A 15,228-nucleotide genomic window follows, 5' to 3' on the forward strand; every position below is an offset into this window, starting at 1 on the left:
AAGCCATTCTCAGAGAAGTTCCTTTTGGTTCCTCCAACGTCCAGGATCTAGCAATTCCTTGTGCATGCTCATCTTACAGAAGGTGACAGGCACACAATTAAGAAATGTGATGCTACTGCTGCTTATGGTACAAAAATAAAGGGGGTTCTACATATCTATCTGAGGAATTGGTTAAAAAAATACTGGAAAAAAAGGAAAAAAGGAAAAAAAAGATAAAAAAAAAGAAAAAAAAGGAAATAAAGGGGAAAAAATACTGGACTGGCTGGTCTAAGTAGATTGGCTGGTCCTCTTTCCTCGGTCCACCTGGTAAATACTCTAAAGCTGCTAAAATGAAGTCATCTATGCTTTGTCAGAGAAATATTCCTATACTTTATAACCGGAAAGAGGGCAGTCTTGCCCTTCCTTCTAAACTAAAACAAAGCATAACTCTGTGTGTATGTGCGTGCAGAGAAGAGGACAGGCCTGCGAGGCTACTCACTAAACTCATGATGATGAGTTGTAAAGAGGCGGAAGAAGTCTGACTGCAGATTCAGTGTTGTTCTTCAGGGGAAGACCCTATTCTTAGAACACTCATCAAATCTTCTACTGATGAAGAAATGACATCCGGTTCAGTAGTGAGGGACGGTGGAAAATGAGGTGGGACACCAATGACATGCCATCAATTGTGTTGGTATTGTGTTCCCCAAAATATTGTGCACTCTAATAAACGTATCTGGGGTCTGAGAACAGAACAGCCACAATATTAAACATAGAGGCCAGAAAATGGTGGCACACACGCCTTCAATCCTAGCATTCCAGAGTCAGAGATCTGCCTGGATCTCTGTGAGTTCAAGGTCACACTGGAAACAGCCAGGTGTGGTAACGAGCCTTTAATCCCAGGAAGTGATGGCAGGAAGCAGAAAGGTATATAAGGCATGAAAACCAGGAACTAGGCCTGGTTAAGCTTTTAAGCTTTTGAGCAACAGTTCAGCTGAGATTCATTCTGGATGAGGACTGAGAGGCTTCCAGTCTGAGGAAACAGGATCAGCTGAGGAATTGGCAAGGTGAGGTGGCTGTGGCTTGTTCTGTTTCTCTGATCTTCCAGCATTCACCCTAATACCTGGCTCAGATTCGTTCTTAATGATAAGACCTTTTAAGATTCCTGCTACAATCAATAAGGTCTCAACAATTGTGGAAACTGAATGATGATGTGACATTATGTGGGTTTACCAGGCTATTCTCTCTGTCATACTACATTTGAAATTTTCTACAATGAGAACAAACGTTAGAGAAAATTACATTGTGTTTTAAGCATCAGTGGCTGGAATGAGGAACTCTATAAATTAATTACCATAAATATTGCATAAAATCAAGCAAATCTTATTTGCCTGTACTTCCCTGGGGGACAGCATTCTTTCCGGCCATCTCTGGTTATGTAAGCGTAGTGTCTAATGTGTGGTTAATAGCGCCTAAGCTTAGGGTAAAAGTGAAAATGCTACAAGGAAATCACTCTTCTTGGCCTCTGCTGTTAAATGAACAGAAACTCTTTACCAGGGTGAAGAAACATGAACTAGTAGACACAGGTAGTTAGAAGCACAAATTAATACCTAAGATGGAAAAGATGATGTCATCCTGGGACCGGGCAAAACCAGAGAACCACTTGGAGCTGCAGAGGGGAGGGCAGGACAGGACAGTAATTATCACTCATTATGGAGGGAGATGCACTGAACTCCCGCTTATCCTAACCACACACCAATGGCTGACACAGTGATGTTGACCAGGAGGAGGCGGAGCCGTAGGGAAGCAGCTGGTGGGCTGGGAAATGGGGCAGAAGGTCTGAAGGCTTCCACGGAAGAGAGGATGGCCAGTTAAGAATGCCCTGGGAACTAGCTCAGAGGAACAGGGGACTGAAGTCACCCCTAAGCATAGGAAGTGTGAGGAGAGTGGTAGACCCCAACACTGGCTTGGCCGTCTCCCCACTGGAGGCTCTTTTTTGGGGACTTGAGCCATAAAATAGCTCCAAGTTTGGCCCACATGTGGGGCAATGTTATTGCAAAAGTCTACACGGCCAGCCAAGAGGTTCGGTTTGCCAAATGGAAAAGGGCTAAAGTGGCATTAAAAGGCACTTTGTATCATACCTAGGATTTAATCTTGGCGATCTTACAATCTCAATTATCTATAATTGTCCCTGTAATGTTCCATTGCTTTGAAATGAATATAAAGACCAGACCCAACACGAACAGTCTCACCACCGGCAGCTCCGGCATCGGCTCTCCAGCAGGTCTACCTAACTGCACTGCGAGCCAGGGGAACAGATTCTGTTGTTTCTGTGTTGTGACACTGTGAGGGCTGTGTCTAAGAGCAATTCTTTCATTTGGGTAAAACCAGGGAGAGTTCTGAGACAGTGTGTTCAAGATGGGACCTTCCCTCTGCGTTATAACTGGAGATCATCGGCTTATATCATGTGTAGGATTCAAATTTGCTACTTGTAAGGGGTGGAAAGGAGGTGTGGTAACTCGGATGACGAAGAAGCACACCATTGCCTCAGGGCAACAGGTCACTAGTGTTGCCTGCTGGGCTCTGTGATCAGTCCATGCTTCCATCAGTGATGGTGAGAGTTCTCAGCCCATGTCTGAACAGCAGAGACATGGCGAACTGAAGGAATCAGCTGACTTTCTTCACTGAGGTCCCCTGTTTGCTAAGTGACTCATTCAGAAGTCAATACCATTCTTCATGAACATTGATCTAGTGCTCTCTCTTCATTCTTACATTCTTGCCTCACTGGGACTGAAGATGCTCTAACTCCCCTGGCCACCCCACACCCCCAGATCCTCTCTCTCTCTCTTACTCCATCCCACCCCCACCTCACAGTGCAGAATCTAAGCTGCATCAGGCTGGTATCTACCAAATAAGGCCAGCTGACTCTCTAGAGAAAGCTGCTGCCTGGAGGAGTTCTAGGCAGAGGTGAGCGGGTGTGCATCCCCACTGCTAAGATGCTCTAGGATGCCTTTGCTTCCTGAGCAGCAAAATCACTGAGTCCACATGCTGGCTGCTATTACAGTGTGTGGACTTTACTGCTCTGGAGATGCTCTTCTCGAGGGCTGAGTTCCTCAACATCAGGACCACGTGGCAGTTTTTAAAGTGTGGTCTGGAGGACAGTAGGTTTTTGTTGTGGAGCCTGAAATCCTGTTGTCCATTCTCATTAGAAGTGGGAGGTTGGCTGGGCGGTGGTGGCACATGCCTTTAATCCCAGCACTCAGGAGGCAGAGGCAGGTGGATCTCTGTGAGTTCGAGGCCAGCCTGGGCTACCAAATGAGTTCCAGGAAAGGTGCAAAGCTACACAGAGAAACCCTGTCTCGAAAAACCAAAAAAAAAAAAAAAAAAAAGAAGTGGGAGGTGACTGAGCTAAGTATTTAACCCCCCCAACTCTCAGCTTCTTTGTTCTCAATCTGAGAGAACTATGTAACTGAAGATAACGAACTTTTGATCCTCCTGCCTCAGTCTCCCAAGTGTTTAGGATTCCAAGCATGCACCACCACGCCCAGCTTGCAGGGTTTCCCACGATCAACTGTATTAAAAAGAACTGTGTAAGTTATAAAGCTGCAAACTACATATAAGCACAAGCTATTAGCACTTCCAGTCTTATTTGAGTAGCTGCCTTTATCGTGGTGTGGCTCTCCACAGATTCAGTTACCCATGGTCAATGTCAACGAGCCAAAAAATATTCAGTGGAAAACTCTCAGACATCACAGTCATCAGTTATACATTTCCCAGCATCCTGAGCCTTGCAGTCATGCCATCCTGACCCACCTCCTGACCCACCTCCTGAGATGTCAATCCTCCTACCACCCTGTACATACAGTGTGCTATTGGACTGTTCAGGGATCGAAGTGCTTATGTTCAAGGAACCCTTATTTTATTTAACAGTGGCTCCAGAGTAGCGAGGCTGGAATTCAGGCATGCCAACATAGAGCTATATACAGTGCTTTCTTCTGGTGAAAAAGTCAAAGTTCTTGACTTAATGAGGCAAGAAAAGGCTGTATGCCAAGGTTGCTAGGATCTGTGTTAAGAACAAATATACCCATAAAACTGGGAGGAAGGAAGATAGAATAACAGTAGCTTCACATTGTATTTTAAGACGCAGAAGTTATGACCATACTGTATGATGAGAGCTCATTAAGAGTAACATTAAAGTAGTTCATCACCGTAACAGGCATCCACAGGGGTTCTGGACTGTACGTTCTCCAGATAAGATGGGACTGCTATGTAGGAAAAGATCATGCAGGATTAATGCTGAGGCACACTGGATCTTTGTAAGAACAGGAAGTAGGAAACCAGGCATGGTGGTGAACACCTGTAACCCCTGCCATTGGAAGACAGAGGCAGGAAGATCAGCAATTCAAGGCCAACATAAGACCTTGTTTCAAAACATACAAACAAGCCGGGGCGGTGGTAGCGCACGCCTTTAATCCCAGCACTCAGGAGGCAGAGCCAGGCAGATATCTGTGAGTTCAAGGCCAGCCTGGTCTACAGAGCGAGATCCAGGACAGACACCAAAACACCACAGAGAAACCCTGTCTTGAAAAAAAACAAAACAAAAAACAAAAAAAAAAAAACCCCAAACAAAAAAACCATACAAACAAAAAGTTAAAGTAAGCTATGTGGCAGTTGCTTACCACCACCCACCCCTGTACTTGATTGCCACAAGACCCACAGCTTCTGAAAGGGAAGAGCTGGGTGGTAGGCGACAGAGGAAACATTTCTGGACCCCACCCAGATGACGGCTTGAGGTCAGGCTGCCTGCGCATCAGGGGGACTAGCTTTCCTTGTGGAAGGTTCGTGTCTCACCTGTGCTGGCTGTGCCTTCCTGTCCTCCACAGGCTGGGCAGGCTGCAGGGAACTAGAGGAGGCCAGAGGAAAGAGTGGTCTCTGAGAAGCAAGGATAGTAGGAAAGAGAACAGCATAAGGATACTCTGTACCAAGACAGGAGAGCAGAGCGCACACAGTATTCACTCTACCTACTTAGAAAGAGTAGAAGGCACAGAATTGGGTTTTTGGTTTTTGAGATAGGGTCTCAGGTTAGCCCAGGCTGATCTTGAATTTGCTAAGTAGTTGAGGTTGACCTGAACTTTAAAAAATATTTTAAGGGGTTGGGGATTTAGCTCAGTGGTAGAGCGCTTGCCTAGCAAGTGCAAGGCCCTGGGTTTGGTCCTCAGCTCTGAAATTTTTTTTTTTAAATCACATTTATTCATTTATTGTGTGCACTCATGTGCGCACGCGCACATTCCTGCAACAGAGTACACGTGGCGGTCAGAGGACAACTGTGGGGTATATATAGTTCTTTCCTTCTGCTGTGTGAGTCCTGGAGATGGAACTCGGGTTGTAAGGCCCGGTCCTAAGTGAGCCGTCTCACTGACCTGCCCGGGAACTCCGGATCCTCCTGTGCCCACCTCCTGAGTTCTGGGAGGACGGGTGTGCACATCACACTTGGGGAGCCAAGAGCGATGTGAGCATGCTAGCAAGCAGCCTACCAGCTTGGCTACCTCCATCTCCCGAGACTGCTCGCCACGAGCATTGGACTCATCTGTGACACTTTGAGAAAATGGAACCAAATGCATTTTGGCTCTGAATTCTTTCTGACAGCTTTGAGTCCATTAAAAATACAGTAAATGTCAGTGAGAATTTGCCACGGTATATTGTTTTGCCAAGAGGAAAATTTGTTAAATCAGTATAAACACTGTAAAATTCTCCACAAAAATCATTCCAGAGATTTAGTTTCCGTTAAAGAAGAAACGGGATTGATTGATTTATTGTGGGGAAGGGTGTGTACACATGCCATGGTGTACAGGTAGAGGTCAGATGAGAGCTTGCAGGAGGAGCTGGCTTTTCCTTCCATCCTGTAGTTCCCAGGTATTAATCTCATGTTGTCAGGCTTAGCGGCAAGTATCTATACCCATTAAGCCATCTTGCCAGTCCTCAGTAACTTATTTTCCACTTATTGTCATATAGAACATGAAATGCTTTAGGAGAAACCATGTACATAAAGCACACATACACACATATATGCCATACACATATACTCTGTTCCCTATGGCCAAGTCACCCCGAAGGTGTCTGATATGGTCTGTATATACTATATCCTCTGTATATACTATACTACTGTTTTCATCTTCTTTATGTCACATCTTGCTGGGAAGTTTTACTAGGGAAAGTCACTGTAGTTCTCTATTTTATTCTTACTATAAATCACATAACTATTGCCACCATAACAAACAGAGGCCATTATCGTAACAGCGGCTACTTTCTGTCTTGAGCGAATGGTGATACATCAAGGTATTATCCTATTATTTTTGAGACAGGGTCTGGCTCAGGCTGGCTTTAACTCCCCATGTAGCCCAGGCTGACCTCAACCACATGGTCTTCCTGCTTCTACCTCTCGAGTGCTAGGATTCCAGGTGTGCAACACCACACTAAACTATTCCAATTCTAATTTAGAGAGAAAAGTGGATAGGAGAGAAGAAAATTGGGACTTACTTATGAGTTTGGCGTCATGCTTGGCATCATGCCTTATTTCATTCTAGTCATAGAAGAAGTCTACAGGACACATTCCTATCTGTATTTTACAGACAGGTTCAGAAAAATTAGCTGATTTTGCTAAGACATCAAACTAACAAGAGGTAGAAATGGGATGCTTTCTCTCCTAGGCAATGGAGGAAAAAGAAGAAACTACCTGAGTTAAAAAGATATGTTCTCCTCACATTATTTGTTGGGAGGTCAAGAGAGGGAGAAGAGAGAAACCCAGGCTTGCTAACTCCTGAGGCGGGCCTCGTCATACAGCGCTGAGTAATCGGGTCAGCTCGAACATTTTCAAAGTTGAAGAAAAACAAAAGAGCCAGATAATAGACACCACAACATAGCACCCGTTACATACAAATAATCTCTTGTATATCGAAAAGATGATAGAATTTTAGAAAAAGGAGAAAGAACGAATCTTTGCTTTTGTGGCTTTTTTCTTTCTTTTTTTTTTTTTTTTTTTTTTTTTTTTTTTTTTTTTTTTTTGAGACAGGGTCTCAATCTGTAGCCCTGACTGTCCTGGAACTCACTCTGTAGACCAGGCTGGTCTCGTACTCACAGAGATCCACCTGCCTCTCCCCCCCCCCCCCCCCCCGCCCCCCCCCCCCCCCCCCCCCCCCCCCGAGTGCTGGGACTAAGGGTGTGCACCACCACTGTCCAGCTAAGAATGAATCTTTGACTCCTGGAGTTGAGCATCAGAATGCACTGGACGGTGACAGGTGATCGCAGGCAGTGGGCGACATCTTTGCACTTTGCCTGTAGTTATCTGCTGCAGTCTTCAGGGGCTCCAGTTACTCCTTAGGTCGTTTCTGCTAACTAGACTCCAGATTTTATATTTAGGGATATCGGATATGCTACTCATGTTGTTTTTATGCTATTTGTGAGTTTTTTTTTCCTAATATTATCAAGAACTACAAGCCGGTGAATCTCACAGATGGAGGAACGAATATTTTACTACAAAGTAATGCTTTCCTCATCTTGAAAGGTTAACTTGAATTAAGACAGTGATAAAAGCTCTCAGAAAGAGTGACAGATCTGTAAGATTACCTCCACTGTTGCGGGCCATTGTCAGAGCTTCTAGAGAAGTCGCTGGGCTTATTTCGAGTTGGCAGATCAGCACTTTGGCTCTGCTAATAACACTGGCTGCCTTCTTCAAGTCTTCAGTATTCAAAAGCAGATTTGCTCCAGCCACTATGACGATGATATTCTGGCCTATAAAGAAATTCTACATATTCATACCAAGCCAAGCCAAGCCAAGCGGTGATATGCTGCACCGTAGAGCAGTCCTTTGAAGGCATTATATGGAATGTGTTAGAAGAATTAATCTTAACATTTCCAGGACATTCGGGATTTAGTTATTGTGTTCCAAATGTATTTTTTGGCAATATTTCCGTGAGATTCATGATATTCGGATCATTTTTTTTTTTAAAGGAGATAGGATCTTGCTACGTTTCCCAGGCTGGCCTTGAACTCCTCCTGCTTCACCTTCCCGAGTAGGTGGGACTGTGGGTACATACCACACTATGCCTGACTTACTATGAGAACTTAATTATTTTACATGTATTTATTTTGTGAATGTGTGTGCATGCATGTGGATGTGGATGCATGTATACCATTGGTATGCATGTGGAGGTCATAGGATTCAGCTCTTTCCTCCTACCATGTGAGTTTCAGGAACGGAACTCATGTCTCCAGGGATCTGCCTGGTGAGCCATCTCTCTGGCCCAATGATCACTTTGAACAAAATCTTAAGCTCATTTTCCTTATATTCTTATATACAAAGAATAATAGTTGAGAAATGATACATAACCTACTTTTACAGTTTCTTTTATGTGAAATGACTAATACGTGCATATGGTAAAGATTGTGAATTCTACATGACGGGTATTATATAGATGAATATAGGCAGGAATAGCCCTGCGGAATGCTCAAAACAAATGCTCTGCTATATATGAGAAGTTCATGTGTGTGCCATGTTCTTCCCCAAATTGACTGTTACTCCAAACACATTTTTTTTATATCTAAAAGACAGAAAATATATGAGATACATAATCTCTAACTTTATTTGGCCTGTACTATACAGATCAAACAAAGAAACACAACCAAGGATCTGATACACTCTCAGCACCTGAACCCACTCTCTATAATCCTTATATATACCCACACAGGAGGGGGTGGTGATGTTCCTTATCTGCAGAGGAATGGTGTGTGTGTGTGTGTGTGTGTGTGTGTGTGTGTGTGTGTGTGTGTGTGTGTGTGTGTGTGAGAAAAAACTTAGATGTTGTTCTTCACCAGCTACCTTTTAAAAAAAATCTTTTCTTTTGAGACAAGGTCTTTTACTGGCCTGGAGTTTGTCAAGTAGACTGAGGCAGTTAGCCAGTGACCCCCAGGCATCTTCCTGCTTCTGCTACCCCAGAGCTGGGATTGCAAGCATGTGCCCTCACGCCCAGCTTTTTTTTTTAAATTCTTCTTCTTCAATATGGGTTCTGGGAATTGAACTCAGGTCTTCCAAAGTCCTGTGGTGACTGAACTCTCTCTCTAGCACCTGGAAAAGGAACTCTGAAGAGGTGTGCTGTCCAGCATTAGATTCATAGTAGTACATGTGGTACCGACACTTGAAATATTGCTAGTCTGAACTGAGGTGCATGAACTTTAAGTAGAAAATACACAGTCAGTTTCAAATTTAGTGCAAAGAACAGGAAGTAACATATCTCACTATTTGTAAATGTTTATCTATCTATCTGTCTATCATCTGTCTATCTATCTGTCTATCTGTCTGTCTATCTATCTATCTATCTATCTATCTATCTATCTATCTATCCATCCATCCATCTATCAGTGTGTGTTTGGGTATGTGTGTACTACAGCACACATGTGGAGGTCAGGACAACTTGTGGGAGTTCCCTTTCTCCTTCTACCACGTGGGTCTGGGGATCCAATTCCTGTCGGCAGACTCGGCAGCAGGCATCTTTACCTGCTGAGCCATCTCTCTGGCCCCACTCATTTTGTAAAAACACACTGAAAAGTTTTCATTTTCAAATAAACTTAACTACACGTTGAAACGATAATATTTTGGATATATTAGGTTAACATATATTGTCAATATTAAATTTACCTATTTCCATTTTTCTTTTAAAAACATGGTTCCTGGACAATTTAAAAACTGCACGTGGCTTGCATTTTATTTCTGTTGGACAGCACAGCTCTAAAGGAATGAGTTGCAGCAGGCACTTTTCAGTGCTTCAGGCTGCTTGTGCAGATCGTGTATAGACACGACCTAAAATTACCTCTCCACACAGCACAAATCCTAGCCTCTCGTCTTACCACATGTGTGTTTATTGGCCATGAGGAAAACTTAATCAAGTGGGGATGGTTCTGCACAAACTCAACCTCAGTCCTGGAAAAAATGCAAAGAGGCCACTTGCTGAAAGACTCCATCTCTCCTTCCTTCCCCTAGCGATGACCTCATCCTCCCTGCTGGAGTCGACTGTAGCATAACGTAATATGCGTTTCTAGACGGGCTTTCGTGGCTGACCAACAAGACTGAGAGTGAAACTGTCCACAGACAGAGACACGTGACTAGCTCAATCATGCCTTACCTTTAACTTGCCAAAATAATACTCATCACTTTGTCTGGCGGCACTCCTGCCCCTTCATGTGAAGGAGCTGATGGTTGCATTTCTCTGTATTTATTATTATTTTTAGACAGTCTCATGCTGCAGCCTAGGCTGGCCTCAAGCTTCCTGTAATCCTCCAGTGTGAGCCTCTGAGCGCTGGGCTAACACTTGTGCTGCCATGACCTATTACCTTACTATCAACCAGGCTTACCAGGATAGGCATTCAATATAGAATGTCAACTTTTACGTTGAAAATGAAGCTTTGGGTTCACAGGAAAGGAAGAAAGAAAAACTGAAGTCATTCCTAGAACACAACACAAGGTTGAAGATCAGAAATGACCTGCTTTTGCCAAAAATCATTATGGATGGCAGAGCTTCATGTAATAAATGCACTTTCTGTGGTCAGAACAAAAACTTAACCCAGTGTCTTTGCTATGGCGACTTTAGGATTGCTGAGGTTGGGATTAAAATGCGCTAACACCAACGGCAAAGAGTCACACAGCAGGAAGACACTGTACGGGGGCTGGAGATGTGGTTCAGGTTGGTAGAGTACTTGCCTAACATGCAAAAACCCAGGTGTGGTCCTTAGCACTGCATGAAATGGGCACAATAGAGCATGCCTGTGATCCCGGTTCCTGAAGGATGTAGGCAAGAGGATCAGAAGTTCAAGGCCAGCCTGGAATATGTGACACCTTAGTCTCAAAGCAAGCAAGCAAACAAACAAGCAAGCAAGCAAACTAACTACCCCCAGAAGAAAGAAACAAACTGCCTGAAATCCCAGCACTCAGAAGGCTGGACAGGATGTCAATGAGTTCAAAGCTAGCCTAGGCTACAAATAACTCCCCCCTTGAAAAAGTATATATGTAGTCAGTACATTAAGTGGAAAGTTATTAAATATTATGTGGAAATATTGAATGAATGATCCCTGAAATGAAAAACTTAATGTGTTTCAAATTGCATGCCTTTTTGGGTAGCATGATGGAATTTCATGCCATCTGATTCTGTCTCACCTGGGATGGGAGTCATCTCTTTGTCCAGTGTATCATGTGGACACTGCCTGTGTATTCGCTACCTACCAGGTAGTCACCTACATAGCCATCCTGATTGTCAGATGGACTGTTTAGATACTGCAGTTCTTGTATTATTTTAATCTCTACACAGTAGCTATTGCAGTTCTTGGATTATTTTAATCTCTACACAGTAGCACAGCTCTACAGCAGAATGCCCATGTCACTCATCTCACTTGATCTCATCATGCCATCTCACATCATCACAGGAAAGCTGGGTGCAGTACAGTAAGATCTTTTGCAATAGACTGCAGTGACGTAACATTTATTATACTATATCGTTATAAACATTCTACTTTATTATTACTATTATAAATCTCTTACAGTCTCTATTATAAACTAAACTTTATCCTAGGGATATACATACAAGAAAAAAACATAGAGAGAGATCAAGACTATTGAGTCTTAAAATGTATTCCTCTATAGCAGTGGTTCTCAACCCTGTGGGGTCACATATCAGATATTTATATTACAATTCATAACAGTAGCAAAATTACAGTTAGGAAGTAGCAATAAAATAATTTTATGGTTGGGGGTCACAACATGAGGAACTGTATTAAAGGGTCGCAGCATTAAGAAGGGTGAGCACCACTGTATAAATCAAAGACATTGTAACAGACCCAACACAGCCCACAATGTACTAGGTTCTATCCTGCATACCCCAGCGATGCCTGGTTTTTTCCAAATATTGACCTAAATTTAAAATAAAAAACTCAATGTAGGTATTTTTACACTTAGAACAGTTGGTAGATTATGAAATCTCAACTTGAAAGCCGTTACTGTTTTTTGTTTTGGTTGGTTGTTTGTTTGAGACAGGGTCTCACCATGTAATCTGGCTGGCCTTGAACTCACAGAGATCAGCCCCTATGCCCAGCTATAGTTACCATGTTTTTTTTTTTTTTTTTTTTTTTCGAGACAGGGTTTCTCTGTGTAGCTTTGGCGCCTTTCCTGGAACTCACTCTGTAGACCAGGCTGGCCTCAAACTCACGGAGATCCACCTGGCTCCGCCTCCTGAGTGCTGGGATTAAAGGCATGTGCCACCACCGCCTGGCAGTTACCGTTTTTAAAGATAAATGTTTTAACTATGGTAAAGCCTTATGGTTGAACTGTGTACACTGACTTTTGAGGTTTGATTGCGGCTTAAAGAGTAGACAAAATTGAATATTAATGATAAGTTAAAAGCAATTACTTGCTGCCATTTGCTCAGCAAATAATCTAAATATGATTCATCCAACTTTGTTTTGCAACCATGTACATTTATTTACTTAGTAGAAATGACAGGGAAGCACTCGGCTGTTTGGAGATACACACAGCAGTTCCGAGCTCCCGTGAAGGGTAAAGGGGCCATGACAGGATACAGATCGTATTTGGAAGCATCTTCATATATGCTTCATATATATTAGATGGAGTCTTTTCAAATGATCAAGGTGGGGAATATAATTTAAGGGAAATGTTTTTATTTGGATCGGAAGAGCCACACCTCAGGTCACAAAGCAGTGGGCGTGGGAAGAGGCCGGAAGGACCAGAGTACAATCATTGCTTTCACTCTCGTTCTGGAAATGAGCTGTCTGTTTCAGGCATGACCCTGGCATGTGCTGCACGTACCTTCATCGTCGACAATTATAGAAGCAGCTCCTGTGGCAGCATCTCTGGTCTGATATGTAAATTCTACAAGAAAAAGAAATCCACAGTCACGTAATCCAGGCTGGCATGGATAATTTATCTGAACAATTTCAATGTGACACTAATTCTTGGAAACACTTTTTAACCTTTAACCATCTGGAATGAGTTTAAAAAAATAAGTAATTAGTGCTAATTTATACCCATCACCTATACAATGAGGAAACCCGGCATCTTTACAGTTAGTGAAAACTTTCCTTTGCATTAGCAACGACCCATCAAACTACCCACACTTACTGCTCCTTAGAATTATTCACAGTTGTGTACATATGCATTTTTTAGAACAACATATTTCTTTTCTTCACTGTAAAAAAAATGACAGACTTGAGGTAAAAAACAAAAGGTTAAACATCTAAAATGAACTTGTTTGAGTTTTCTTTCTTTTTACAAGCTTTGTATTTCATCACGAACTGTGGTCTGGCATGGACACAAATGTTCATCAGGCAGTCTCTGATAGCAGCAGAGAGCTCTGAACCCGAGCAGAAGACCTGCATTCTAGTCCTGGCTGCAGCCCCGACTGGCTGTGTACTCTGGGAGAAAGCCCAGAGCCTCGCTGGCCTTTGGTTTTTCTTCTGTGATGGCCTTCAGCTATGTCGTTCAGTGACTTCTCGTAACACATCCTTTATTGAATATAGCACCTGTTTTTCCTTGTCACCTGCCTCATGGCCATTGAATGAAGATCTGTAATCTCCTAGGATTTCATTCCCATCTGGAGGAATGTACTTGAGAGAATTAAATGAAGAGGTGCATAAGACCTCTCTGGCATCAGGGGAGGACTTAATAATTATACTTAACTTTTAGTTTTCCCCATAACAGGGTCACAGAAGAAAGTTATAAATAATAAGCCAGGTGTGGTGGCACATGTCTATAATCTTTGCACTCAGGAGGTTGAGGCAGGAGGATTGCCTTGAGTTTGAGGTCAGTATAGGCTACAAAGTGAATACCAGGGCAGGGCATACCAAGGTTATATAGCAAGACCCTTTCTCAAAAAAGTAAAAACAAACCAAAATGAAGTAAAATCCCTAAAGAAAGTTATAAACATGGGACTGGAGAGATAGCTCAGAGATTAAGCAAGTTATTAACTTTAAAGAAGATGAAATTTTACCTGTAGAAATATGATTTTGTTTTAAGTTTTCTATGTAATCATTGCCAAAAGAATCTTTGCCAACCTGTACCAAAGAAATGATGAGCATTAGATCTTTTACATTTAGTAAAATGTTATAATGTAGATTTTATAATAGTTAGCATTTTAAAAGGGCATATCTGCATGGTACTTCATAAGCACTAGCTAATTAATCTTAATGTAAGATGCTCGACTTGATTTCCGCCCAAAGGACATTCTGTTCTGTAACCTGTTTTCCTTACATCTCATCGAACTCATGAAACATGTATGTCTGTGCACCTGTGTGCCTGGTGCCCAGGAGACCAGAAGAAGGCTTCTGATCTCTTGGGATAGGAGTTACAAATGGCTGCCCTGTGGGTGTGGAGACTTGAACTTGGGTCCTCTGAGAGAGCATCCATCTGACAGCTGAGCATCTCTCCGGCCCAGAATCAGTTTATTGAAGGCAAAATTGCACAGGAGTTGCATACACAATTCAGGCAATGCTGTGGTTTGTTTGTTTGTTTGTTTGTTTGTTTTTTGAAATTTGTCCTTCATAATTCTTCGCCTCCAAGACTTGTGGGCATCCACCATTCATTTATATTTCTGGACTTACTTTTACAAAGGTTAAGATCTCGTGCTAATGTGCATGGCAAAAGCCCACAGGGCCTCAATCCTACACAAAGAACCACAGGCAACTGTTGAGAATGGGAGAAGTAGTCTTTCCCAGGGAAGAGCACACCAATTGGTTATCCAATACCAAATGGTCAGCCCTGAAAACATGTCCACACAGGGGACAGTATACAAACTGAGCAGATTGTATTTATGAATTTATGAACCTATACACACACATATGTAACAACAATGAAAAAAAGGCCATAAATTTCAAAGAGACCAAGGAAGGGTTTATGGGAAGGTTTAGAGAGAGGAAAGGGAATATAATTATATTATAATCTCAACAAATTAAAGAAATAGTTAAAATAAGCTTGCCACCTCTGCATGGAGGAGCAAGCTGAGCACTCCCCAGGAGGAAGGAGAGATTCAAGGACTTCCTGGGTTACCTACTGAGACCGACTTGCCCCCTTCCCCCTCCAGTGTTACAAGAAGCATATACTTCCTAATCCTTTCTGTTTGTTTCTGTCTCAAACAGAAGTTATTAGGAATTGTTAAGAAGTCACAGTAGACCCTTAGAAAAGGTTTTTGTTTATTTCTT

At 42.6% G+C, this 15,228-nt stretch overlaps 1 protein-coding gene across 16 annotated transcripts in view; it reads right to left on the bottom strand.

Annotated features, from left to right (window-relative positions):
• Rbks (ribokinase) overlaps positions 1–15,228 on the bottom strand; it is an 88,328-nt gene that overhangs the window by 40,033 nt on the left and 33,067 nt on the right. For 12 of the 16 annotated variants that reach the window (XR_008220163.1, XR_008220162.1, XM_052746192.1 and 9 more), the window contains exons 3-6: positions 14,022–14,085; positions 12,842–12,904; positions 7,600–7,764; positions 4,828–4,879 (exon numbers count right to left, since the gene is read on the bottom strand). Coding sequence is in view for 14 of the 16 variants with exons in the window: in XM_052746192.1 (XP_052602152.1) it covers positions 4,828–4,879; positions 7,600–7,764; positions 12,842–12,904; positions 14,022–14,085 (344 nt within the window). In the remaining 2 variants the exon portion in view is untranslated. The remainder of the gene's footprint in view (positions 1–4,827; positions 4,880–7,599; positions 7,765–12,841; positions 12,905–14,021; positions 14,086–15,228) is intronic. The other 4 variants (XM_052746189.1, XM_052746183.1, XM_052746191.1 and 1 more) reach the window with 2 other exon arrangements.

The sequence above is a fragment of the Peromyscus californicus genome, unplaced genomic scaffold (assembly GCF_007827085.1).
Source record: "Peromyscus californicus insignis strain IS unplaced genomic scaffold, ASM782708v3 Scaffold_1__1_contigs__length_55948999, whole genome shotgun sequence".
In the NCBI taxonomy this organism is placed as follows: domain Eukaryota; kingdom Metazoa; phylum Chordata; class Mammalia; order Rodentia; family Cricetidae; genus Peromyscus; species Peromyscus californicus.